This window comes from Beta vulgaris, chromosome 1, assembly GCF_026745355.1.
Source record: "Beta vulgaris subsp. vulgaris cultivar EL10 chromosome 1, EL10.2, whole genome shotgun sequence".
Lineage (NCBI taxonomy): Eukaryota > Viridiplantae > Streptophyta > Magnoliopsida > Caryophyllales > Amaranthaceae > Beta > Beta vulgaris.
In genome coordinates, this window is record NC_079202.1 from 5,362,826 (window position 1) to 5,388,558 (window position 25,733).

At 36.6% G+C, this 25,733-nt stretch overlaps 3 protein-coding genes across 4 annotated transcripts; all 3 read right to left on the minus strand.

Annotated features, from left to right (window-relative positions):
* Positions 1-1,128: 1,128 nt before the first annotated feature.
* Positions 1,129-1,668, minus strand: LOC125494425 (uncharacterized mitochondrial protein AtMg00810-like). Its single transcript, XM_048637983.1, has one exon. It carries the CDS (start codon positions 1,666-1,668, stop codon positions 1,129-1,131), a length of 540 nt encoding a protein of 179 aa, XP_048493940.1.
* Positions 1,669-4,110: 2,442 nt separating this feature from the next.
* On the minus strand, positions 4,111-4,683 carry LOC104905799 (uncharacterized). The gene has a single exon (XM_010694436.1). It carries the CDS (start codon positions 4,681-4,683, stop codon positions 4,111-4,113), a length of 573 nt encoding a protein of 190 aa, XP_010692738.1.
* Positions 4,684-18,199: 13,516 nt separating this feature from the next.
* On the minus strand, positions 18,200-25,321 carry LOC104905761 (phosphoglycerate mutase-like protein 1). 2 transcript variants are annotated; one of them, XM_010694383.4, is made up of 10 exons: positions 25,046-25,321; positions 23,087-23,148; positions 22,854-22,961; positions 22,629-22,708; positions 21,074-21,236; positions 20,051-20,125; positions 19,844-19,932; positions 19,637-19,756; positions 18,718-18,762; positions 18,200-18,624 (listed from the first exon to the last, which is right to left on the minus strand). In XM_010694383.4, exons 1-10 carry the CDS (start codon positions 25,299-25,301, stop codon positions 18,528-18,530), a joined length of 1,095 nt encoding a protein of 364 aa, XP_010692685.3. In that variant the 5' UTR covers positions 25,302-25,321; the 3' UTR covers positions 18,200-18,527. The 2 variants fall into 2 exon arrangements, with proteins under 2 accessions (XP_010692685.3, XP_010692687.1); XM_010694385.4 differs by lacking the exon at positions 25,046-25,321 and adding an exon at positions 23,314-23,850.
* Positions 25,322-25,733: the final 412 nt, after the last annotated feature.

The window sequence follows — 25,733 nt, forward strand, 5'->3', positions numbered from 1 at the left end:
TTATAAGATTCATGGAAATTCATGTTTAATGACTTGAACGTATGATTATAGAACTTTCATATTTTAATTAGACTTTTAGTAGTAAAGTGATATCTAACTCATTGTTAAACTCTAACTTGTATAAGTGATATTTCCTACTAGTTAGTGTCCATGAATAAGTGACTTACTTAATTAACAACTTAAAAGTGATACTCATTTCATTAGGCTAAAAAGTGGGACTATAATTATAGATTAAGCTTACTAACATTATACTTAAAAATCCAAGTGTACTTAATTAGTATTACTTTATATTTATAAACTTAAGTTATACTATATGAGCATGAAACTAAAATCTTATTAACTAAAACACCACTCATGTAGTTAAGGTTAGTAATAGAGACTATGTCATAATCTATTTTAAACTATAATTAGGTTGTATGATTATTTTATGAAGTAAAATGGACCTTAGAACAATATAAACTTACAAAGGGTCTAACTCTTTACTCCGAACTCCGAATCAAATGATCTTTGGGTCTAAATTCAATAACTTTTCACGATCTACAACTTTCATGAAGGAAGTATATGCAGATTCTGAATTCAAGAAGACGATATTGGGGAAAAACAGTACGACAACCAAAAATTAAAGGAGAAAGAGAGTGGGTATTTAGGGCATTCATGGGTACTCAAAAAGAATAAGACACATCAATGAAAATTCAGATTTTTATTTGATGGTGTAAATGGAGGTTGTGGTTATAGTTTGTAATTTTCAAGTGGATGAGAAATGTGGAATTAACCTACTATTTATAGTGGTTTTAGGAAGAAAAACTCCATTAAACTAATGAAGACTTAATGGTGAAGAATACTTGGGAGCAAGGAGTTCTAGAAGCCTGGGGAGCAAGGTCATGAAGCTTGAGGAAGAACATGAGTTGTGTGGTCATGGTGATTTTCCAAAGTCAAGAAGATATGAAAAATATACACTACATAATAAGTAAATCACTACCATCATAACTTAACTATTAAAATAATTAAACTAAATGTAGTATATTTTAGAAAATAACCTTAACATGATCATTTCGAAAAATCGTTAGGACAAAATTAAGATAATAAACATAATTGGTAAATAATAAAATTAGTTAAAAATTCGGGGTTTTACCCACCCACCCCAATGACCATCTGTATAGGAGGCCAGAGTCCAAACTGAGGAAGGATACAAGCTAAGGGAAGACCATGATGAAGTGAACCCTTAACGTAGAGGACAATACGTTTCAGAGCGTGCATGTGTTCCTCCATAGGTTGATGCATGAAGAGACAGATTTGCTGTACTGCATAAGAGATGTCGGGTAGAGTAAAAGTCAAATACTGAAGAGCACCAGCAAGACGGCGATAGAGAGCCAGATCGGAGCACTTGGTAGTAGAAGTAGCACTGAGTTTCTGTCTCGTGTCAACGGCCGTGGGAGATGGCTTATAAGCGGCCATGCCTGCTCTCTCAATTATTTCTTCAGCATATTTGCGTTGAGACAAGAAGAGACTCCCTGCATGTTGGGTGACAACAATACCCAAAAAATAACTCAAAGGACCCAAGTCCTTCATAGCAAATTCAAAACCAAGGAGAACCATGATAGATTTTCGCAAAGTAGCAAATGAAGCAGTGAGAATAATATCGTCAACATATAGGAGAAGATAGGCCATATCATTACCTCAACGATAAATGTAGTGATTGATCGGACCGACTATTGCAAAAACCTTCGTCATCAATAAACCGACGATACCAATCTCTAGGGACCTGTTTGAGTCCATAAAGAGACTTCTTTAAGAGGCACACATGATTCGGAGACTGAGGATCCCGATAGCCAACTGGTTGATGCATGTAAACAGTTTCATTTAACTGACCATGAATAAATGCGTTCTTGACACCAAGTTGATGAAGAGACCATTTCTTTGATAAAGCAAGACTAAGAACGATCCGAATGGTGGCCGGTTTGACCACCGGGCTAAAAGTTTCACCACAATCAATCCCCACCTGCTGAGTCTTGCCATCACCTACAAGACGAGCTTTATACCTTTCAAAAGAACCACCAGCTTTAAACATATGAACAAAAATCCACATAAAACGAATTATATTAGCATTAGACGATGGACGAGGTACCATTTCCCATGTCTCATTTTTTTATAAGAACCTGATATTCATCATCCATGGCCAATTTCCAATTTGGGTCACGTAGTGCCGTATAGGGTTACAAGGAATAGGGGCAACATGAGTATAAGGAGAGACAAACTTTTTGGTCTTAAAGATCCCATTTTGGCTCCGAGTAACCACATGTGACTTAGGTGGACAAGGAACTGGAGATGGGAGATGGGGTAGGACAGTCGGCGAACCATTTGTGAAGGCAGGGTTTGGGCCGGAAGGCCCATCAGAGGAGCGGGCATTTTTGAAGGAGGGGTCTTGGCTGGAAGGCCCATAGAGGAGTGCTGACCATTAGGGGGGGTACAGGGTTAGTGAGTGCACAAGTGGGGGAAGGCCCACGTGCGGCTGGGTGAGAATCCAGAGGAGTGTGTGGCCCAGAAGGAGGCCTAACATGGGTAATGGGATTGCGGGGAGCTGAATTTTGTGGTGCTTGGGATTGTGTTTGGGCTTGGGTGAAGGCGAGCATGAGCAAGTCCAAAGGAAAGGAAATAAAATCATAGAAAGTAGTAGATGGTGTATGAAGCTTATCGAATGGGAAGAACGTTCATCAAAGATCACATGTCTACTAATAATGATTTTTTGATAGGACGGATCATAGCATTTATAGCCACGATGATTATCCGGATAGCCCAAGAAGACACAAGGAGCGGAGCGGGCTTGGAGTTTATAGATAGTGGCGGACGGATAAAGAGGAAAGCAAAGACACCCAAAGACCCGAACATGAGAATAGGAAGGTTCTTTATTGTAGAGGATTTGAAGTGGAGATTAATAGGCAATCATCTTGCTTGGAAGAATATTTAGAAGATACGTTGCCATTTGTAAACCATGATGCCAAAAGGTAGAGGGAAGCGAAGCATGGGCAAGGAGAGTACGAACAATATTGTTAATGGATCGAATTTTCCATTCAGATTTACGATTTTGAGAGGAGATGTAAGGACATGAGAGACGAAAAGGCAACCCATGAGTTTTACAAAAATCCCAAAACGGTGCATTATCAAACTCCCTCCCATTATCACATTGTATTTTTTTAATATCTTTTTCAAATTGTGTGTGGACATAGGCGTGAAATTCTAAGAATTTGGTGTAAACTTGGGATTTCTTTGCAATAGGAAAAGTCCACAGAAAATTTGAATAATCATTTAACACAACAAGATAATAGCGATGGCCCGTAGAGCTCAAAACTAGAGATGTCCATAAATCACAATGAACAATATCAAATGGCAACGAAGTATGAGAATTAGAAGCTACAAAAGGTAATTTAACTTGTTTACCAAGGGGACACGATGAACAAACATTTGAATAACATGATTTATTACAGGAAATAAGATGTTTGCGCCTAAGAAACTCTAAGATAGGAGCACCAGGATGACCCAGACGATCATGCCATAAGGATGGTGCAAGAGCAGCAAAGCTAGAGTGAGGCTGGGCATGATGCTGGATGGAAAAAGTGACTGGATAAAGGGCAGCCCGACTCTCACATCTCATGATTGGCATCCCCGTCCGAAAATCCTTCACAGAAAACCCAAATGGATCAAATTCGACAGACATAGAATTATTAGTGGTAAATTTTCGAACGAAAACTAAGTTTTTGATTAACTTAGGAGCATGCAACACATTTTTAAGGGCCAAAGGAGGGTTAGGGGAATGTAAAATGACATTTTCATAACCACAAATCGGAATACTATGACCATTTCCAATAATAATACCATCATTTTTGCTCAAACTCAAATAAGACAAAATATTACCTTGGGAATTGGTCATGTGGGAAGTGGCACCGTTGTCCATATACCAATTCAGATCCGGAGGATTAATTCCGAGAGTATGCATGGCTTACTCGATGTCCGTGAGAAGGGACTATTGAGTTTCGGCACTGTAGGCCTGGGGATGCGGCCCAAGCACACTGCTGCCCTGCTGTGGCAGATTAGGCCTGAGGTGTTGGGCCTGGCCTAACCATTGCTGGGGTATGGGCAAGGAGGATATGCCCAAGGCCACATGGGTAAGTGTTGTTGTAAGGTGTCGGGACTGCTGTTCCACGATTGCTGGGGACCTGACGACTGCTGCGGGTTGCCGTTGTGGCGCCTGCCACCGCTGTGATGGTTGCGGCCACCGCGGCCTCCACCAGACGACACACCGAAATTGCCACCCTTGTGAACGGAGTCCCGGTTTTGAGTATTATTATGCGGATTTTTGTAGTGCTTTTTATTACCACGAGAAGGAGGAGGGTCGGAAATAGTGTCATCATTATAAGCCATGACATTAGCCGATGGAGAGAAACCGACGGAGGCCTTTTTGGCAAAGCCTGCTTCTTCAAGAACCAACATGGATCTAGCTTGATAAAACTTAGGTAAAGGGTTACTTTGATGGAGAAGTGTTCCAACCCCATTGTAGGCGTCCGTGAGCCTGGCCACCAATTGTAACACCAACCAATTATTTGAAATCGGGGACCTTACATTTTTCAACTGATCCGCCAACATTTTGAGTCGTTGGCAATATGCCGAAGCATTAGAAAAATCCTCCATATTAGTATTGGATAATTCTTGTTCAAGTGAGACCGAGTGGGATGTCTTGTTGTCTAAGAAAATATCCCGCAATCGTTCTTATGCTTGTTAAGCCGTTGAATCAGGCTCAAGAATAATGTTAAGCAAATCAGCGGAAATTGTACCGTAGATCCACTTGAGCAAAGTGGCGTCAATGGTGGACCACTCCTTTTCATCATCCGTCACAGGAGCTTTGGCCTTTTTCGAGCAAATAATATGGTGGATCACCCGATTTGAACGAGCATGGATTTTGACTAACTCCGCCCACGTAGAGTATTGAACCATTTTCATGTCAAGAATGATAGGAACATTGTGTTTGATGTTAGAAGTAGCAAGATGAGAAAGAGAGGGAGAATAGGAAGAGGATGAAGCGCTCGATGTGCCAGTCATGGTGGCCGGAGGACTAGGCGTGGGAAACGGCTAGGTTGAAAGCGGAAGAGAGAAAGAGGATTAATTAACAAAGAAACCTCATACTATGAAAGAATATTTTCCTTAATTTCCAAAGTCAATACAAACTAATGTTATATACCAGGAAAATATAGTAATCACATATCCTTTAAAATAGGAAACTAACTAAAAGATATACAACAATATTGTGAATAATAAAAATAGGAGTATTTTCATATATTCTAGCAGTTGGTACGATTTGTACTTGTAATCCCCATATTTTAAAGATATTTAATTAAATAGTGTTAATCAATTTGAATGATTAAAGCTATTTAATTTCGGTATATAAGAGCAGAAGGGTATTTTGGTCATTTTACCAAAAGAGCATTTAAGTATTTCCACAAAGAAGTATTTTAGCATTTTCAAGAAATTATTTTATTAATATTAATAGGAAGATTATTTGGAAATTGATCATCAAATATATTTTGGCAATTTGATGAGTAAGGGTATTTTAGTCTTTTGACCAAATTGACAACCACTATAAAAAGGAAAAAAACCCTAGTTTCCCCATCATTCTCCATCCTTCTACTAGCCACTTTCTTCAAAAAGGAGTAAGGAGGTTCGTTTTCTCATTCAAACTCTAGTTTTCTTCAAGCAATTTCTTCAAAGATTCAAGTTCTAATATAGTTTTTGTTTTTGAAAATTATAGGAAGATCTTGCAAATATCAAAGGGAAGCAAAAAGGTAATTATTTTTCTGAAATTTTAGTGGTCTTCTTCCCTATTTCTCTCTCTCTTTCTCTCCCCTCTTTGCTTGCAATTTTCGGCCACCATCGTGGTGTTTCGACGGCGAGCTTCGACGGGAGTGCGTGGCCACTGTCCGTTTAAAAACTAGTTGTGGGTTGTGGTTTTCGAACCACGTGTAAAATATAAAAAAAATTGTTATTATTTATTAATCAATTTACAACAGTAATTAAATTAATAATAATTAATTTTTAAGAAGTTTTAAATATTATTATGTAGTGGGTTTTGCCTACTAGTAAAGGTTCTCAAGTTTATGACTTAAAAATAGTTTTAAAGCATTTTGAAAGAAAAATCAGCTTTATTATTATTTTAAAAGTGCTAATTTTATTTATTAGTAGCCTTGAATTGTTGTTGGTAAGTACTACTCACTCCGTTTCCTAAAGATCTTCCCTCTTTTCGTTTAAGTGCGTTTCCAAAAGATCTTCCCTCTTTTACTTTATTCCTTCTTTGAAATTTTTTTCTCCTTTTTACCCTCTCATGTCCCTATTATATGGTCCACCATTACCTTATTAATTCAATTTTACTCCCTTCCTATCTCCTACTTTAACCCTTTTTATTTGTTTATCTTAACCCCTTTCACTCTCCTACTTTACCCACCCCACACCCCACACAACTTGATTCTCATTGGTTTCTGTAATAACAGTAACAAGGAAGATCTTTAGGAAACGGAGGTAGTAATTGATAATATTTTATTGTTGGTAGGTTTCAAACATAATAAAAGCCAGTCAAACTTTTGACTGTTGATTTTTGTGTATTATCAAGGTACATACACTTGACTTTGACCTTTGACTTTCGTATATTAAAGGTTATTTATTGAGCATGAGGAGTAAGGAGAGGCTTATGCCTTATAATTGTTTGAGTACATGTTGAGAACTTAGAAAGGAGATTAGGAATGGATCTTTTGACTTATTCCTATATTTGAAAAGCATGTGATTGATGATTATTGCTTTTGAGCATGATTAAAGTCATTAAATTTATTCTTGAAGCTAGGACTTGCCTGAGAATATTTTATTGAGCATGGTCTCATTAGAAGTTATTTATTTTATTGAGCAAGGTCTTATTTGAAGTTATATATTTTATTGAGCATGGTCTCATTTGAGGTTATATATTTTATTGAGCAAGGTCTCATCATAAGTCATGTATTTTATTGAGCAAGGACTCATTATAAGTTATATATTTTATTGAGCATTGTCTCATTAGAAGTTACATATATTATTGAGCAAGGTCTCATGAGAAGTTATATTTTGTTGAGCAAGGTCTCACAAGTTTTAAAGTTATTGAGCAAGGTCTCACAAGTTTAAAGTTATTGAGCAAGGTCTCACAAGTAGTTGAATCATTGGAGCAATGACTCAATTGAATGGATCATGGATCCTTAAGAAAGTAAGAAAGGACTCATGGAGTCATTAAAGTAATAAGATGAGCAAGTTCAAAGAATTTAGAATTGAGTTGTTAATTTATAGTGTTTGTTGCTTCACTTGTTAAAGAAAGATAAGAAATTGATTTATTTGCTAGATGTATATTATTGTGATTGTGTCTCACATAATGGGCTTTGGCAATAAAACTCTTGGGAAATCCCCCATGAGTATTGAACATAAGGGGGGAGTTAGTGTGCAACTATACTCCTGCATATAGCTTAGCATGACGATGCTAATGCTTTTATTTTATCAAGCAAGTTTATGGAATTCCAATTATCAAGATATTTGAGTGGACTAGGCGTCACTCGTATTATTTATCTCTGAGATGTTGAGTCTAGAGGCTCACTCTCACCCTCGTTCATTACTAACAAGCTTAAATTTCTCGAGTCAAGTTATTTAAAGTTCATGGAACTTTAGTAAGAGGTGTGTGATCTTTTACACAAGGAATAGTAGGCCATATGACTCCAAGCAGGAGGACGGTGCCCGTTCTTTGCCAAATAATAATAAAAGAAAGTATTTAGTAAGTACAGTTATATGCTTGTCGCATGTAGAGTCATAAGAAGAGCAAGCCGAAGTTGCTGAGGATTGCATGCATTATTATTCGAATTAGTTAGTTGTGTTATGTACTCAGCGTTGCTGATATATGTTTTTCTTTGTTTTCTTTTGGTTGTTGTTTTCCCTCAACAACCCTGTGATGACCCATTTGGCGAGCAGAGCTTAGAGGAGAAGTTTCAAGTACAAGTTCTTGATGTGCATGGGAATCATAAGCATCCGGATGGAAATTATAGTACACGAGCACTTTCTTAATTAAGTTATTTTAAATTATAGGTTTGACTACTTTACCATTGGGGTCAAGGTTTAACTGTTTTGAAGATGGGACTAGTATGGGATAGCCTCCGAGTTTGTAACTCATTTACATACTTTCTTATTTCAGTTGTATTAAAGTATTTCCAGTTTATTTTAAAATACTTTCGCCGTATTCTCTGATTGGCCTTACGTATTATCATGCGTGGCATAACAACTCCCGCAATTTCTCGTAGTTTATATAAGGAGGAGTCGTGGGGGTGTTACAAAGGGGTATCAGAGCAGAAGGGTATTTTGGTCGTGATTTCTCTAAGGGTTATATTACCTTTATTTTACAAAAGTTTTCGAACTTAAAAGTATTTCAAAGTCGAATTGCAAAGGAAAGGGAATTGCATATGCATATGTACATTGCATCGCATTAGTCACTAAGTCTTTATGTGCCTTAGATTAGTAAGTGTTCTGAGGTCTAGTAGCATTCTTGATGTGTATTATGTGACTAAGTGTTTGATTGCAACGTGATTGGTATTTTCTACTTGCATGGAGTCCAGTTTGGACTGAAAGGTGTAGTATGACTACAAAATAGTGCTAGTTTTGCTATAATCTGCTACTCCAGTAAGAGAGTTAGTCTAAAAGTTCCTTGGAGAGGAAATCGAGAATTAAATGTCAGCGTGACATTTGCTTAGTAGTTTTGACCTATATTGAGGGTCAATAAGCGATTTTTAAGTCGAATTTTTTTTCTTGGCCAGATCAATGGCCAATAGAAATGCTAGAGTTGATGCTCAGCTGAGGAATTTAGTCCGAGTGACTAAGAATTTAGCTAGCAGAGGTCCTTCGAAGAAGAAGTCTGTTGGTTGGTTTAAGAGGGTTAGTGATAGTAAACCGCCTTCTTATGATGGGAAAGGTGATCATGTCAAGCTTGATAATTGGTTTAGGGATTTTGAGAAGTTATTCGATGCTATCCAATCCCCAGATAATAGGAAGGTAGCTATAGCTGCGTACTACCTCAAGGAGGAAGCCGATTTTTGGTGGTCGCAACATAAGGAGATGTTAATGGCGAGGCATGTCTTTGATTAGAAGCCTTTCGGAGGAGCTATGAAGGAGAAAATTTTATCCCATTTCCTAAGGAGGCAAAAGGCCACTGAGTTTGATGAGTTAAAGCAAGGTTAGATGACGGTGGAGCAGTACTATGAGAAGTTTGTAGGATTGATAAAGTTTGCTCTAGAGTTAGTACCTACTGAGGAAAGAAAGGCCATTAGGTTCGAGATTGGACTTAGTCTTGAGGTGAAGCTTAGGCTAGGAGGTTCAACTTTCAGGACCTTAAAAGAAGTATATGATAGAGCTGCTCATTTAGGTTCCTACTTGAAACAAGCTGGAGTTGAGAGCTCAAACAACAAGAGAAAGGAGAATCCTAGTCAGAATTTCCAGAGGAACGACAAGAAGTTCAAGCCTCAAAATAACTTTCACCAAGGAGGGAACAAAAGGGTGGAAATAGTCTTAATAAGGGAAAGCGAGGAGACGAACGCGTGTATTTCTGCAAGAGGTGCCCTTACAATCATCCCGGAAAGGGTTGTGAAGGAAAGCTAGTGAAATATAACTACTGCCACAAATTGGGTCACTGAGAGTATGGGTGCTTCTCCAAGAACCCTGAGTTAAAGACTGATAAGGGAAAGAGCGGAAACCAGTTTAGTCAGGGAAATCGAAACCACTCAGGAGGCAACAATTATCAAGGTGGGAACAAGCAAAATGGGAACAACAAGACCGTTTCGAGTGGAGATGGCCCTAGTGTGCCTGCAGTAGCAAGATTGAATGCCATAAGTGCTAGAGTAGCTGAGACGTCTAATGACGTAGTTACGGGTAATGTTTTCATTAATTCCACTTTTGCTAAAGCTTTATTTGATTCAGGAGCCGAACGTTCATCTGTTGCAAAGTTAGTTGTTTTAAAATATGGCTTAGAAAACCCTAGAGATATTGAAATTCCTATTATGTTACCATCTGGGGAAGTAGTAACTTGGTCAAGAGTATATGAGAACGTCCTTGTGAGAATTGGAGATGTAGATTTTGAAACCAACCTCATAGAGTTTCCGTTAGAAGACTTGGAGATCATTTTAGGAATGGATTGGCTTAAGGAGTATAAAGCCGAAATTCTTTGTGGAGAACAAAAGGTGAGATTGAGGAATAAGAATGGAAAAAAGGCGACTTTCTAGACTAAACCACAAGAAGGTAGGATTAAGATAATTTCAGCCTTAATTTGGTAAAGCAAGGGAGTAAGGGGGCTCCGTTGTTCTTGTGTAGTGTGCAGGGGTTGGAAGAAGATAAGCTTAAGATAGAACATGTGAAGGTGGTGAATGAGTTCCCAGACGTATTTTCGGAAGATATACCGGTAATGCCACCTCAAAGGGAGTTAGAATTCACCATAGACTTAGTTTCTGGAACTGCCCCTATATCCAAAGCACCCTATAGAATGGCTCCAGCAGAGATGAAGGAGCTCAACAAGCAACTAGAGGAGTTACTCGAGAAAAGGGTACATTAGACCTAGTTATTCCCCATGGGGAGCGCCTGTTTTGTTCGTGAAGAAGAAGGATGGGAGCTTGAGGCTATATATCGATTATAGAGATCTCAACAAGGTGACTATTAAGAATAAGTATCCGTTACCGAGGATTGACGACCTATTCGATCAATTAAGAGGAGCTGGAATATTTTCAAAGATAGACTTGAGGTCGGGGGTATCACCAATTGCAGATTGGGGATAAGGACATACCAAAGACTGCCTTTAGGACGAGGTATGGTCACTATGAGTTCATCGTCATGCCATTTGGTTTAACCAATGCACCAGCAATGTTTATGGACCTCATGAATAGAGTGTTTCGAGAGTATTTGGACAAATTTGTAGTCGTATTCATCAACGATATCCTTATCTACTCGAAGAACAAGGATGAGCATGAAGAGCACTTGAGATTGGTATTATCTACACTTAGGGAACATCAGCTTTATGCAAAGTTCTCGAAGTGTGAATTTTGGATGGAAGAAGTGGCGTTTCTTGGCCACATTGTGTCAAAGAAGGGAATTTCCGTAGATCCGTCGAAGATACCCGCAGTGAGCGAATGGCCTACACCTAGGAATGTTACTGATATAATTAAGGAATTTCTTGGGTCTAGCCGGCTACTATAGACGTTTTGTGAATGATTTTTGAGGGTAGCTAAACCAATGACTAGTCTTATGAAGAAGGATACGAAGTTCATATGGACCGAGGAGTGTGAGAAAGCCTTTAAGAAGCTTAAGGAGTTGTTGACTACACTCCGATATTTGACTGTTACCAGAGGAAAATGCTGAGTTGGAGGTATATAGTGACGGCTTCAAAAATGGTTTAGGGTGTGTGTTGATGCAAAACGAAAGGTTATAGCCTACGCTTCTAGGCAATTGAAAGTACGAAGTGAATTACCCAACCCATGATCTAGAATTAGCCGCAATAGTGTTTGCTTTGAAGATTTGGCGACACTACTTTATGGAGTGAAGGTAAAGTTGTATACAGATCACAAGAGTCTGAAGTATTTGTATACTCAGAAAGGATTTGAATATGAGACAGAGAAGATGGTTGGAGTTGGTGAATGACTATGATATTGAGATCTTATACCATGAAGGAAAGGCAAACGTCGTTGCCGACGCGTTAAGTCGTAAGTCTAGCCATAGTTTAAGTACTTTGGTACTTCCAGAGAAATTGTGTGACGAGTTTAGGAAGCTCAACATTGAAGTTGTTGGGAGTAGTGGAGTGGAAGCATGCTTAAATGCCATTTCAATCCAGTCAGAATTGAATGAAGAAATTTTAAAGGCTCAAGAAGGGAATGAGGAAATGGAGAAGATAAAGAAGTTGATTGAAGAGAAGAAGACAAAGGAGTTTAACATCCATGATGATGAAAGTGTCCGATTCAATGGAAGGTGGTGCATACCGTCGAGTTGCACCGAGTTGAAAGAGAAAGTTATGAAATAAGGGCACAACACGACTTATTCTATCCACCTTGAAGGGGATAAATTGTGTAAGGACTTGAAGCTAATGTTCTGGTGGAACAATATGAAGAGAGAAGTGGCTGAATATGTTGCTAGGTGTTTGACTTGCAGAAAGTGAAGAGCGAACACAAGAGACCTCAAGGGACGATTCAACTGTTACCAGTGCCTGAGTGGAAGTGGGATGACATTGCAATGGATTTCGTTGTACGTCTTCTCGGGACAGTGAAAGGATTCACCAAAGTTTGGGTGATCGTAGATACACTAACCAAGGTAGCAAAATTTATTCCAATGAAGGAAAACTGGTCGATGGAACAGTGTGGTAAAGTATATGTAGACCAAGTGGTGAGGCATCATGGAGTTCCTTCCACTATTGTGTCTGATAGAGATTCAAGATTCTTATCTCATTTTTGGGAGGCATTACAGAAAGCTTTTGGGACCGATGTGCTTAAGAGTACAACTTTTCATCCAGCAACTGATGGTCAATCGGAAAGAACCATTCAGACTCTCGAGGATATGTTGAGGGCGTGTGCCTTAGATTACCCTAAGACTTGGGATGAGATGTTGGCTTTAATAGAATTCTCATACAATAATAGCTACCATTCTAGCATTAAGATGGCTCCTTTTGAAGCTTTACGGTCGAAAATGTCGCAGTCCATTGTGCTGGAATGATATTAGCGAGACGGTTACTTTGGGACCGCAAATGATTGAAGATACCGTGAATCAAGTGAGATATATCCGTGAGAAGATGAGGGCGGCCCAGGATCGTCAAAAGGCTTATGCAGATCAGAATAGAAGAGATAGGAGTATCAAGTAGGCGAGAAAGTCTTACTGAAGGTGTCACCTATGAAAGGGGTGATGCGTTTTGGGCAAAAAGGAAAGCTTAGCCCAAGTTTATAGGTCCTATGACATTATTGAAAGAATTGGAAGATTGGCTTATCGTTTAGATTTGCCAAATAACTTGGGAAAGGTGCATAATGTGTTCCATGTATCCCAACTAAAGAGATATGTGCCCGATAAGTCTCACGTATTAGATCCCGAGATTATAGAAGTGGATGAGACGCTTTCTTTTGAAGAGAGACCAGTAAAGATCTTGGACTCTAAGGTGAGGAGTACAAGAAATAAAGATATAAAGATACTCAAGGTTTTGTGGTCTAACCAGCGTACCGAAGAGGCTACCTGGGAGGCTGAAGACGAGATGAGAAAGAAGTATCCTGAGCTCTTCGACTAGGTGAGTTGAGTTCCGGGACGTAACTCCTTTAAGGGGGGTAGAGTGCGTGCGCGCATTTTGCTAGAAATTAGTAAGAATTTGTTGCATTTGTGCACTATTTTTAGAGTTTTCAAGGAAAACTTTTCAAGCAAAGTAAATAGTAAATATTTCATAGTTCAGACATTCAAGGCAAAAGTTTTATTGAGTAGCTTATTATTTGGCTACTTGTTTTATTTAGTAGCGTATTATTTGGCTACTTGTTTTATTAGTAGCATATTATTTGACTACTTGTTTTACGCAGTAGCGTATTATTTGGCTACTTGTTCTACTTAGTAGCGTATTATTTGGCTACTTCTTAAGAAAGAACTATATTAGGGCATAATGCTCATGAGTTTTCAAAGTTGAAAGTTTGGATAAGAGAGGAGGTTTTGTTTAAGTTTCAGGACGAAACTTATTTTGAGGGGGGTAGACTGTAATCTCCCATATGTTTAAGATATTTAATTAAATAGTTTTAATCATTTTAATTATTAAAGCTATTTAATTTCAGTATTTAAGAGCAGAAGGGTATTTTGGTCATTTTACCAAAAGTATTTGAGTATTTCCACAAAGAAGTATTTTAGTATTTTCAAGAAAGTATTTATTAATATTAGTAGGAAGATTATTTTGGAAATTATCATCAAATGTATTTTGGCAATTTGATGAGTAAGGGATTTTGTCTTTTCACCAAATTGACTACCACTATAAAAAGGGAAACCATAGTTTCCCATCTTCTCCATCATTCTACTAGCCACTTTCTTCAAGAAGGAGTAAGGAGGTTCCTTTTCTCTCTCAAACTCTAGTTTTCTTCAAGCAATTTTTTCAAAGATTCAAGTTCTAATCTAGTTTTTGTTTTTGAAAATTATAGGAAGATCTTGCAAATAGCAAAGGGAAGCAAAAAGATAATTATTTTTCTGAAATTTTGTGGGTTTCTTCCTATTTTTTCTCTCTTCTCTCCCTCTTTGCTTGCAATTTCCGGCCACCATCGTGGTGTTTCGCCGGCAAGCTTCGACGGGAGTGCGTGGCCACTGTCGTGGTGGCAGCGACTGGGCACGCGCGTCGTCCTACCACTATCGCGCCGGTGGTGGTGGTGTCTCGTGGTGGCGCCGGTGAGGGTTAGTTGTGGGTTGGGTTGTGGTTTTCGACCAAATGTAAAAAAAAAATAAAAAATTATGTTATTATTAATTAATTAATTTACAGCAGTAATTAAATTAATAAATAATTAATTTTTAAGAAGTTTTAAATATTATTATGTAGTGGGGTTTGCCTACTAGTAAAGGTTCTCAAGTTTATGACTTAAAAATAGTTTTAAAGCATTTTGAAAAAAAAATCAGCTTTATTATTATTTCAAAAGTGCTCATTTTTATTTATTAGTAGCCTTGAATTGTTGTTGGTAAGTTCTAATTGATAGTACTTTATTGTTGGTAGGTACACACACTTGACTTTGACCTTTGACTTTCGTATATTAAAGGTTATTTATTGAGCATGAGCAGTAAGGAGAGGCTTATGCCTTATAATTGTTTGACTACATGTTGAGAACTTAGAAAGGAGATTAGGGATGGAACTTTTGACTTATTCCTATATTTGAAAAGCATGTGATTGATGATTATTGCTTTTGAGCATGATTAAAGTTATTAAAGTCATTAAATTTATTCTTGAAGCTAGGACTTGCCTGAGAATATTTTATTGAGCATGGTCTCATTAGAATTTATTTATTTTATTGAGCAAGGTCTTATTTGAAGTTATATATTTTATTGAGCATGGTGGTCTTATTTGAGATTATATATTTTATTGAGCAAGGTCTCATCATAAGTCATGTATTTTATTAAGCAAGGTCTCATTATAAGTTATATATTTTATCGAGCATGGTCTCATTAGAAGTTACATATATTATTGAGCAAGGTCTCATGAGAAGTTATATTTTGTTGAGCAAGGTCTCACAAGTTTTAAGGTTATTGAGCAAGGTCTCACAAGTTTAAAGTTATTGAGCAAGGTCTCACAAGTAGTTGAATCATTGGAGCAATGAATCAATTGATTGGATCATGGATCCTCAAGAAAGTAAGAAAGGACTCATGAAGTCATTAAAGTAATAAGATGAGCAAAGTCTCAAAGAATTTAGAATTGAGTTGTTTAATTTATAGTGTCTGTTGCTTTCACTTGTTAAAGAAAGATAAGAAATTGATTTATTTGCTAGATGTATATTATTGTGATTGTGTCTCACATAATGGGCTTTGGCAATAAAACTCTTGGGATAGATACCCCATGAGTATTGAACATAAGGGGGGAGTTAGTGTGCAACTATACTCCTGCATATAGCTTAGCATGACAATGCTAATGCTTTTATTTTATCAAGCAAGTTTATGGAATTCCAATTATCAAGATATTTGAGTGGACTAGGCGTCACTCATATTATTTATCTCTGAGATGTTGAGTCTAGAGGCTCACTCTCACCCTCGTTCATTACTAACAAGCTTAAATTTCTCGAGTCAAGTTATTTAAAGTTCATGGAACTTCAATAAGAGGTGTGGGATCTCTTACACAAGGAATAGTAGCCCGTATGATTCCAAGAGGAGGACGGTGCCCGTTCATTGCCAAATAATAATAAAAGAAAGTATTTAGTAAGTACAGTTATATGCTTGTCACATGTAGAGTCATAAGAAGAGCAAGCCGAAGTTGTTGAGGATTGCCTGCATAATTATTCGCATTAGTTAGTTGTGTTATGTACTCAGCGTTGCTGATTTATGTGTTTCTTTGTTTTCTTTTGGTTGTTGTTTTCCCTCAACAACCCTGTGATGACCCATTTGGCAAGCAGAGCTTAGAGGAGAAGTTTCAGGTACAAGTTCTTGATGTGCATGAGAATCATAAGCTTCCGGATGGGAATTATAGTACACGAGCACTTTCTTAATTAAGTTATTTTAAATTATAGGTTTGACTACTTGACCATTGGAGTCAAGGTTTGACTTGTTTTGAAGATGGGACTAGTATGGGATAGTCTCCGAGTTTATAACTCATTTACATACTTTCGTATTTCAGTTGTATTAAATTATTTCCAGTTTATTTTAAAAGACTTCCGTTGTATTCTCTGATTAGCCTTACGTATTATCATGCGTGGCATAACAACTCCCGCAATTTCTCCTAGTTTATATAAGGAGGAGTCATGGGGGTGTTACAGTAATTGGTGCAAGGATATGAGAGGGATTCAGAGAATCTAGTTGGGGGGTTGTTTGTAGTACGACATTGTCGAATGGCCTCTTACAAGTTACGACAATAATGGAACTCTTCTATAAAAGTATCAGGTCACATTATTCATAACTAAGAGTATCGATATTAACATCCAGTCATTCCCTATTTCCCTCTTGCATGTGCCACTGTTGAAGTTGACAAATGAGGAGATTGGACGTAGTTGTAGCATGCATGCATACACCAATAGACATGCGAATACAATGATGAAGGTCAGTGTTGGATGGGAAGTTGATCCCTGACCAGGAGCCACATGTTGATCATAGATTTTGCGTTTGTCAGTTTGCATCTAACATATTCAGAACAACCCATGTGAAGAAGTTGTTTGGTCGAGTTGCTGATGCGGATTCATAGATACAAGTTGTGGTAATCACCGTCCAGGGAATGATGGAAAGAGGGAATGCACTTCTCATATTAACATTTTCTTAAAAAACATGGAACTTGTTGGAATGAAAATTTACATGTTGTTTTGTCCTCATGTTCTTGTAATTTGTAGGTATTGAAGCTTGTCTCATGTTAGAGTTGAACCTTTCTCTACTATATACATGATACATTCAAGTATATGTTGTCGTACTTAAGATTTTTAAGCTTGATCTTATTGGCTTCATATACAGAACATGGAAGCATATACATGTTGGACGTACCATCTATCGAGTACAAATGTACAAGACCCTTTCCAAACCATCTCAATGATCCTTTGGAGGACTAGGAAAAACATCTAAATACTCGAATCTAAGCATTAGCTTTGCTATTCTAGTATGCAAGTAACTCTTAAGTTTAGCTAGGCATACTACTAAATTCAATTGTATATGAATCCACCAATCACATGTCCAAACAGCTATTGGACTGCCATATAATTGGAGGCACTTGACCAATAGCACAAGGAGTAGGAAACAACTTTGACTAGTTAACTTGACAATACTTTAATTTGTAGAGTGTTATGTCTCACTTCTCTTTCTGCTGAACAAAACTCTAAGGACTCATTTGATTATCGTTGAAACTTAATTTTCATGAGAAGTCTTATTTCATGGGAAGTAAATTGATAAACTCCCTTTTTAATTTCCTAGGAAGTGGCTTTGGGTGTTTGGTTGAGCATAAGAATTTGTAATTGACACGGGAATTTATAATCATCGGAGGGGGGGGGGTTTGGTAGGAATTTTCATTTCCCATGAATTTCCTATTTCCTACATACCAAACAACTACCCTATTTTATACTTCCTAGGAAATCCAAATTCCAGAGGAATTTTAGATGAACCGAACAACCTCCAAGTTTTCTTGTTGTTTCTAGATGTTTGTCATTCAAATAGACGTAGAATCTACATTTCCACCTTACATTTGTTTTGGTATTCTCGAGTACCATCATTGTGATAGAGTAATACGAGAGTTTGATATCTAGTCAACGAACCCTATTGCATATAACTCCATTAACCAACTTGATCACGGAGATCGTAATGATTAGTTCAAGGTCGTGCATCTCAATTTTTGTCTTGATAGTCACATAGTTGATGTTGTTAGTAGATGAACCTGAGCAATATATTGGAGTCTAACCGAGTGGTTTCATATATAAAATTGCTAACTCATGAAGAGATTTCCATTGGAAGTATGGAACCCTGAAAACGAATTTCCACAAGCTTATGAGGACGATATGCCCGTATTAGATTCTGGGCCAATACAAAATGGAAATGTTTTTCCTAACGCATACACAACCTTGGGTTCATTCATTCCTCCAAAAACTATAACCAAACATCGGTAACTATAGGCTCAGTATTCCAGCTGATAAGTTCCAGAATACTGAATAATACTCAATGTCAAATCTAAATGTAAAAGAATATACTATGTTGTGGGTACTTGATAAACATTGATCAATTGTGTATACTCCAGAATGCTAAACTGGCAATCAAATCATTTTAATGTGTCACCTTTGGATTGTCTTTTACGCGAGCTTCTCATCTGCAACATCACTCGGGAGGTCGAGTCCATTTGGAATTTTACCAGGGAAGTTTGTAGTCGCAGAATCAGAACTCGCCATACTGCATTTAATAACATGAAAGATAAAACAAATTGTGAAAGGGTGGTTTAGGAACAATGGTATAATGGAGTAAGTGCTTATCTAATAGCCTCACCCTTTGTCCACAAAGACCATTGAACGCAGTTCACAGTTAGCAAAGCTGCAGATGCCAGGAAGAAAATTTAGTTGTACATAACAAACTAAAATTTATATGAACACAATATAAAAGCATAATGTTTCGTTGAAAAAGCAATTACAATGTCAGGAACAGGGGAAAAAGCAGACGAAAGAAAAAAGAGATTTAATTGCTGGTCGAAAGATATAATGATTTGAGCCTTAGGGTATGCATCAGTTTTTCACCAAAATGTTAACCAGAACGACCATTAATGAAAGTGTTATTCTATAGAACACTCCCTAACAAAACATTTTTTTTAAAAAAAATTCTAACTTTAATTCATATTCAAACAACCACCTCTGTACACACTTTTTGAGTTTCTTGAAGGAAAATTAGCTAATAAATTTTTAATTCAAAAGGCACCTTTAAAGCGGGGGATCTTCAAGTAACAGCTAATTAGAATGATAGAACAATATAGATGTGGATGGGGTTTAATTATCTATGGTAACCCTGCACTTCGGACAGTTTTCCAAAATAACCATATTTGAGAACAAGACGAGCTCTAAGTTTCATGTATTAGTATCATAGATAATTTTCTCTCGTGTTTTTCAAAGTTTAGGGTTATTTTAGAGAATGTCCAATAAGTAAGGTCAGTTTAGAAATAAGAAAAAGCCGAAAGTACAGGGTTGCCGTGTATAATTTCCCTTCTCTTTTTTTTACAATTAAGGTGGGTCCAAAATAGTAGCTTCACCTCCGGGTGCTTTTGTGTTGATTTTCCAAAATAAAACTTCCGGAAAGGAGGAAGAAAATCAGGACTCATATTAATTTCATGAAAAAGAAATACTAAGTTACACCACCAAGGCACCAATTCAGAGAAAATCATCGAATATGTTTGGTGACAAAACGGTACAGAACTTACTGTGTACATATTTCATCTTTCACAACTTGATGACAATCATTTCCAAAAGCGCTGAGCGTGTGAAACAGGAAACCGCTGTGACTGACAATAGCAATCTCCTTCTCCTTCCGGTTCCATAGCCTTTTCCATAGATGTAAATAGCAAAAATTAGATCTTATAGTCAAGCAACAGTCTATTAGCTTTATGAAATTTACAAGTAAAAAATACCATTTCAAGAACTTCATTCCTCTTTCTGCAACTTCTTCATCTGTCTCTCTTACATCCTCCTTCCACAATATGTCCTCCTCATTCTCTATCTGAAGATGAAATAATTGGAATGGAGAGAGCAACACATAAGTCTGGGAGGATCAGATAAAGAGGTACAAGTGACCATGACTCACATGCAAAACCTTAAAAGCAGGAAAAGTTACTTGCCAATGAGAAATCTATTGCAGGAAACTGAGTTTCATACTCTCTCTTACTCCTCCTCTTGTCACATGGATGGACTCCCTGCAACAGTGGGAAAGATAAACACATGGCAAAATGGACATCAGCACACGCACGAAATGAGGAGAAAGACCCAAAATTAGCAAAGAACACGGCACTATAGCTTCGCAGTGACATTCTGCTGTTGAACTGCGCGTCCTTATGTTCTCCCCTTACCTAACTGGAGGCCAAACTAAATTGTAAGGATCCATTCAGCAAAACTGCCTGTTTCTAGTTTTTGGTTTTAAGATGCATATGATGTAAGTCGTATAATGAGCTTATATATGGTCATGCTTAGTCTAATCATGTTTTTGAAAACTGACAGCAAAAAAAACTGGGAACTACCTTTTTGGTTTTAGAATTTCTGAATATTATTTATATATAATTGAAAATAAAATATGATAAGGAATAGTTATTATGAATGTAAGGTTCAAATAATTAAAGCAGTCGACGAAGTAGAAACACACTATCCAGCATCGTAAATTTCAAAAAGAAACAAAAAAGAACCACCAGGATACAAATGTAGTTGGTCCAATACCAACTAATTTTCTCAGTTTCAGACACTACTAGTAACCACCAATAATCACACCATTAGCTCTGCTCTCATAATTATAAGTCTTATGACAGATGGTCACTAAACTAAAAGGGATAGAGTTTGCATAAAAGCAATTCCAGAAATTAATTCATTGTTCGGGCAGAGATAGTACTTTGAAGCTGCAAGATTTACTTCCATTAGGACCGCAACCCTTTTGAGGCAAGAAAAAAAGAGTTCCTCAATAGAACTCACGATTTACTGTATAGGATAAAACTTAGGTTGACCACAGTAAAGTTTGTGAAGCGACACGTGCAAAGAGGAGCGAAGCTGCCAAGGATAATGTTTGATTTTCCAATAATTAGCGCCATCACAAGCTATGTTTACACAGCTTAATCAACTCAAAAGAATTACGTATCTTGACCAAGAAATTGACATACCAAGTGTTCTCGGCAAAGTTCAACTGCTAGAAATGGAGGGCAACCGAAGCTTGAGATTGCAGGGCGGCTACTGTTCCCTGCATCTGCCACCATTAGTGGTCTAACATTTATACCATCAGCACAGTCACCAGCTCCGAAGACTCCAACTGCAGTTTGAATGGTCCTACAAAGAATTGCAAGAGACCGTGAGATAATACTGAGGACGGTGATTGAACCAATGACTCCAGAAAACTACAAACTTTCAAACTCATTCAACTCTTCAAAGAAGCATGTGTTATAGGTACGATAAGCAAGTAAGTAATTTCGTTGAAAGAAGGCAATAGGTAAATGTTGTAAATCCATCACTGCTCCCCCTTCTTTTTAAAACCATCAGTTTTCTCATCTCTGATTCAGTACTGCAGACATGGAAAAGGAGAAGTGATATGATTACTAAACCAAGAAGTCTAATAATCAAGTATGAATATGAATCTTGAAGAGATTAACTCCAAGAACTTCGAATAGCAAGTATAAAAGTCGAACAAGGATATGAATTTATTCAAGATCACTCCTGAAACTTGAATAAAGACTCTAAACACTCTTAAAACACTCCTGAATTAAGATGTTTAACACTAAGTATTCAACACTCCTGAAGAATAATTAATGGTTTCAATTGTTAAGCAAACAAGCAAACAATCAAGAAAGGTTTTAAGCAAAATCTAATCTAAGTATTATTGAGTAATTTCGTCCCTTATATAGGGTACAACTTATGCTAATCCAACTAGAACTAGCTATGTTAATCTAACTAGGAAAACATAAACTTATCCTACTCTAAGTATTATTAATCACACGCCTAAAGATAACATGTACAAGCCACATGTTTATCTTGTAAAACATAAAGTCTATCTATAACATACCCATCCTAACAGAACTAGAATCTTATGTTGTGTCCAAGAAGTAATCCTGACAGAACTAGGATTCTTCTTCACTCCATGTCACGCCACTTTCCAAGTCCCAAGTTACCACACAAGCCAACACTTGATTCTTATGCTTCATTTCAAACCCCAAGGTGTCCATGATCAAGTCAATAGGCTCATGGCTAACAAGTGTCTTTGCATCCATATCAAGAAGGCATGCCCCCTTGGGCATGTATTGAATAAAAACCAGACCCTCTTCACAATTATCAAACCGGCTTACCTATCAACAACTAGGGACATATATATATATATATATATATATATATATATATAAGTAGGTTCATATGAAAATGCATACTTATATGAGAAATGAGAATGAATTTTACGCGTTATAACTCTAATGAAAAAAGATGTAACTCCAAAAAAAATTAGAAATAAATAATTTTTTTTGTGCCCAAAGTTTTTCGAGGGTTATAACTCTAATGAATAAGTGATGTAACTCTAATTCAATCATGTGGTTGAGATTTATTTCATTTCTAATGTAAGGAGAAATTTTCATGTGATCCTGCCCTTATATATATATTCCCTAATCTAACAAAATAGGCCCAAAAAGGGAGAAAAAACAGACCCCAAATAACTTTTGGGATTCAGTAGATGTATACCTTGTCAAGGGAGATGTGATAACTAATTCAATTTTCTTGTTTAGTCCACTAGCTCGAACATGCTTCTGCAAGTTATCAACCTGTCAAGCCAAAAGAAAAATTTTAAACAACACAACAAATAAAATTCATATCATTTGTTATAATTTCTCCAGCAGCATAGAGAGGGAGGGAGGAGGGGAAGGGGGAAGAGGAATAATGATCATGGCAAGAAGTTTCATCCTCAACCTGCTCCCATCCACGAGGAGTTAGGCTTGCATCAAGATAGTCATAGGATAAGTATGATTCATGGTCTTTCTCTCCAGCGACATTGTGAAATCCTTGCGCATGTCTCACCTGTGGAAATCATATATCCATTCATCAAATCCAAGAACCATCCCGTTTAGATCTTCCTTACAGATCTCAGCATCACACCAAGAGTGAAAAACAAAAAACCAACATGTACATATCATAGCACAAACCAAATGAAGTGTTTTGCAGTGGTGCAATGGGTAGAGTCCTTGACCACCTGAAGCATCCATGTCTGTGAAAGAGCACAAAACTAAATCAATGTTTGCAAGAATTCGTAGCAAGAAAACCCCTTTGGCAGCTATAGAAACAATAGTGCATCTATAAACTAAGCATTTAACTCAAATATATCAGTCAAAAAATAAAACAAAAGGAACACTTAAATGCCCATCACATTCACCTCCTTACAGCTTTCAAACTGATGGGCTTGTCATAAAATATCTCTTCGTCATTTAGTAGTCAAAAAACCTTGGGGCACATCAATTTAAAAGGAAAAAATGTACCACCAGATGAAGTGTACATAAGGACTTCGAGTGATCTGAGATTTTGTATTACTTCTATCAAGTACATGTGAGTTGAGAGTTGAGACACAATGAAACAAGAGGGATCATAATCACCCTACACATTTAAAAAGTTAATCCTCGACTTAGCTTTGGATCAAACCTCACTTAGGCTTATAAAAACTCTCCTCAATTATGGATTGCCCAGCCAGGCAAGCGCAACTGTTAGCATTAAGCGATAGCAATATTGCTTAACTTCTAAATCTTTTTTTCGCACTACCAAATTCTAACTCTTTTATTTTATACCACCCTCTTTGTTTAGAATCTGAGTACAATTCATAGTTTATATTTGGCTTGGAGGCGAATTTTCTACTGGTTTTGAGTTATGAATTGAAATGTTGTGAAAGTAGGGTTTAGAGCATCCATCACCATGACATGAAATTAGTATATGAAATCAAAAACAAAAATAATTTCATCCCCATCATGAACCACTTGCAACATATGTTTGGTCATATTTTGACCAACCAAGGAATCGGTGATATGGTGACAAAAAAATTTATCATGAGAAAGTGGGCCCCACCCGGATATGTGTAACAAAATGTATTTGCAAAATTGAAATGGCTATATTTGAAAAAAAATAGAAATTAAAAAATTAAAAAATGTTGTGGTCATATTTAAATTTTTTGAGATCTATAAAAATGATATTCATTTTGCTATATTTTGAAAAACTTTGATCATTTTAATATAGCATGAACAATAGTTATTTTCAGAAGTGGACATTTGATATGTCAAATGAAAAAACAAATCCTTTATAGTAGCATCATACTTTCTCCACTTTTTCCATAATTGCAATGTTTAGACTTTCAAGCTTGTCAATAGATAACTTTGACCATTAATATCTCTAATTATCTAGTTGTGAAAATTATAAAAAGTTGAAATGTTGTAAGTGAGATAAACCAACAATATATATACTACATGCTAAGGTTCGTATCATATATTAGTCACAAATATACGATGAAAGTAAGTACATAAATAGTGCAAAAATCAAAACATGTCGATATTAAAAAACTGAGGAACTAATACTCTTGAGAATCCAAAAAATGACATAATATATAGTACTTTCTTATAAGTGGAAACAAATAATGCATACTTTGATATGGAGGAACTACTAGTATATAATGTCACTCTCACCAAGTAGCTAAATCGATTTTCCATTTGTTGATATAAATCATTTAATTAAAAAAAAAAGCATTAGAGCCACTCCATTCCCAGGAAACACCCATATGGAATATCCGAATATTCCAAGTTCATCAAATTTGCAAAACAACTAATTAAAGTTTAATCTAAAATATCTATGGTTAGCCAATTTTTCTTAATGCACTTGAAGATTGAAAAATGCTAACATCGTAAACTCTACAAAATCAAAATGAAAGCAAATTTTACTAATTACGGGCCTATGTTAATTTTCATTCTTAAATAAAAATATTAAAAAAAAAAAAAAAAAAAGCGTACATTATGTTAAGAAAATTCAATCATAAGAGAAAATTATATACCTACACAAGTAATTATAATTTCTTATTTCATAATGACAATGATAATAAGAATAAAAAAAAGGTGATAGTATGTATGTACCTGAAGAAAGAGAGGCGAAACAGAGAGAAGAAATGGTGGGGGTAAAATTGTGGAGATTGAAAAAGTTAGAAATGGAAGAAAATGAAGAAGAATAATGAGGGACAATAAGGTTATTATTAATATTAATAGTTTTGTGGTGGTGGGAATTAGTTCTATTATTAAATTTATAGGAATAATATATACTACTCTTATCAGTCCTAACACACGGGAAAAGAGGAAGAGAGAGGGCAGAAAAAGAGAAAGTGTGAGAAATCATTTTTTTGTTTTCGTAAATAATTGTAAACAATGAGATCATTATTCATTGCCATTCGACAATGGACACTAGTCATAGTTTACTCCGTTTTCTAGCGGCCCTTTTGTTTTGGCCATTGCGTGTGCACGTGGCTTGCCGTTAGGGGTATAAGCATTGTTAAAATTTTGATTCGGATTTTACGATTCTAGGATTTGGAAGGATCTCACCGATTCTGATAATATGTAGGAATTAGGATGTTAATTTTGTAGGATCTTTCGATCCTACTCAATCACAAAAAATTATATGGTAGGATTTTAATACGATTCTACGACTTTACGATCCGATCGTAAAAAAAATCATAAAGTAATTTCATATATTATATTATCTATTAGATATTGATTGCATGTTACATTAATCTTATAATATTGAAAAAATATCATCATTTGTTAATGAAAT

Excerpts from the sequence above, each read along its gene's own strand:
- LOC125494425 (XM_048637983.1), bottom strand. The coding sequence starts at position 1,668 with ATGGCCTATCTTCTCCTATATGTTGACGATATTATTCTCACTGCTTCA.
- LOC104905799 (XM_010694436.1), bottom strand. The coding sequence starts at position 4,683 with ATGGAGGATTTTTCTAATGCTTCGGCATATTGCCAACGACTCAAAATG.
- LOC104905761 (XM_010694383.4), bottom strand. The coding sequence starts at position 25,301 with ATGATTTCTCACACTTTCTCTTTTTCTGCCCTCTCTCTTCCTCTTTTC. Across the intron at positions 23,149-25,045 it reads TTTCGCCTCTCTTTCTTCAG|ACATGGATGCTTCAGGTGGT; the intron begins GTACATACATAC and ends GCTCTTTCACAG. Across the intron at positions 22,709-22,853 it reads CTCCTCGTGGATGGGAGCAG|GTTGATAACTTGCAGAAGCA; the intron begins GTTGAGGATGAA and ends TTGGCTTGACAG.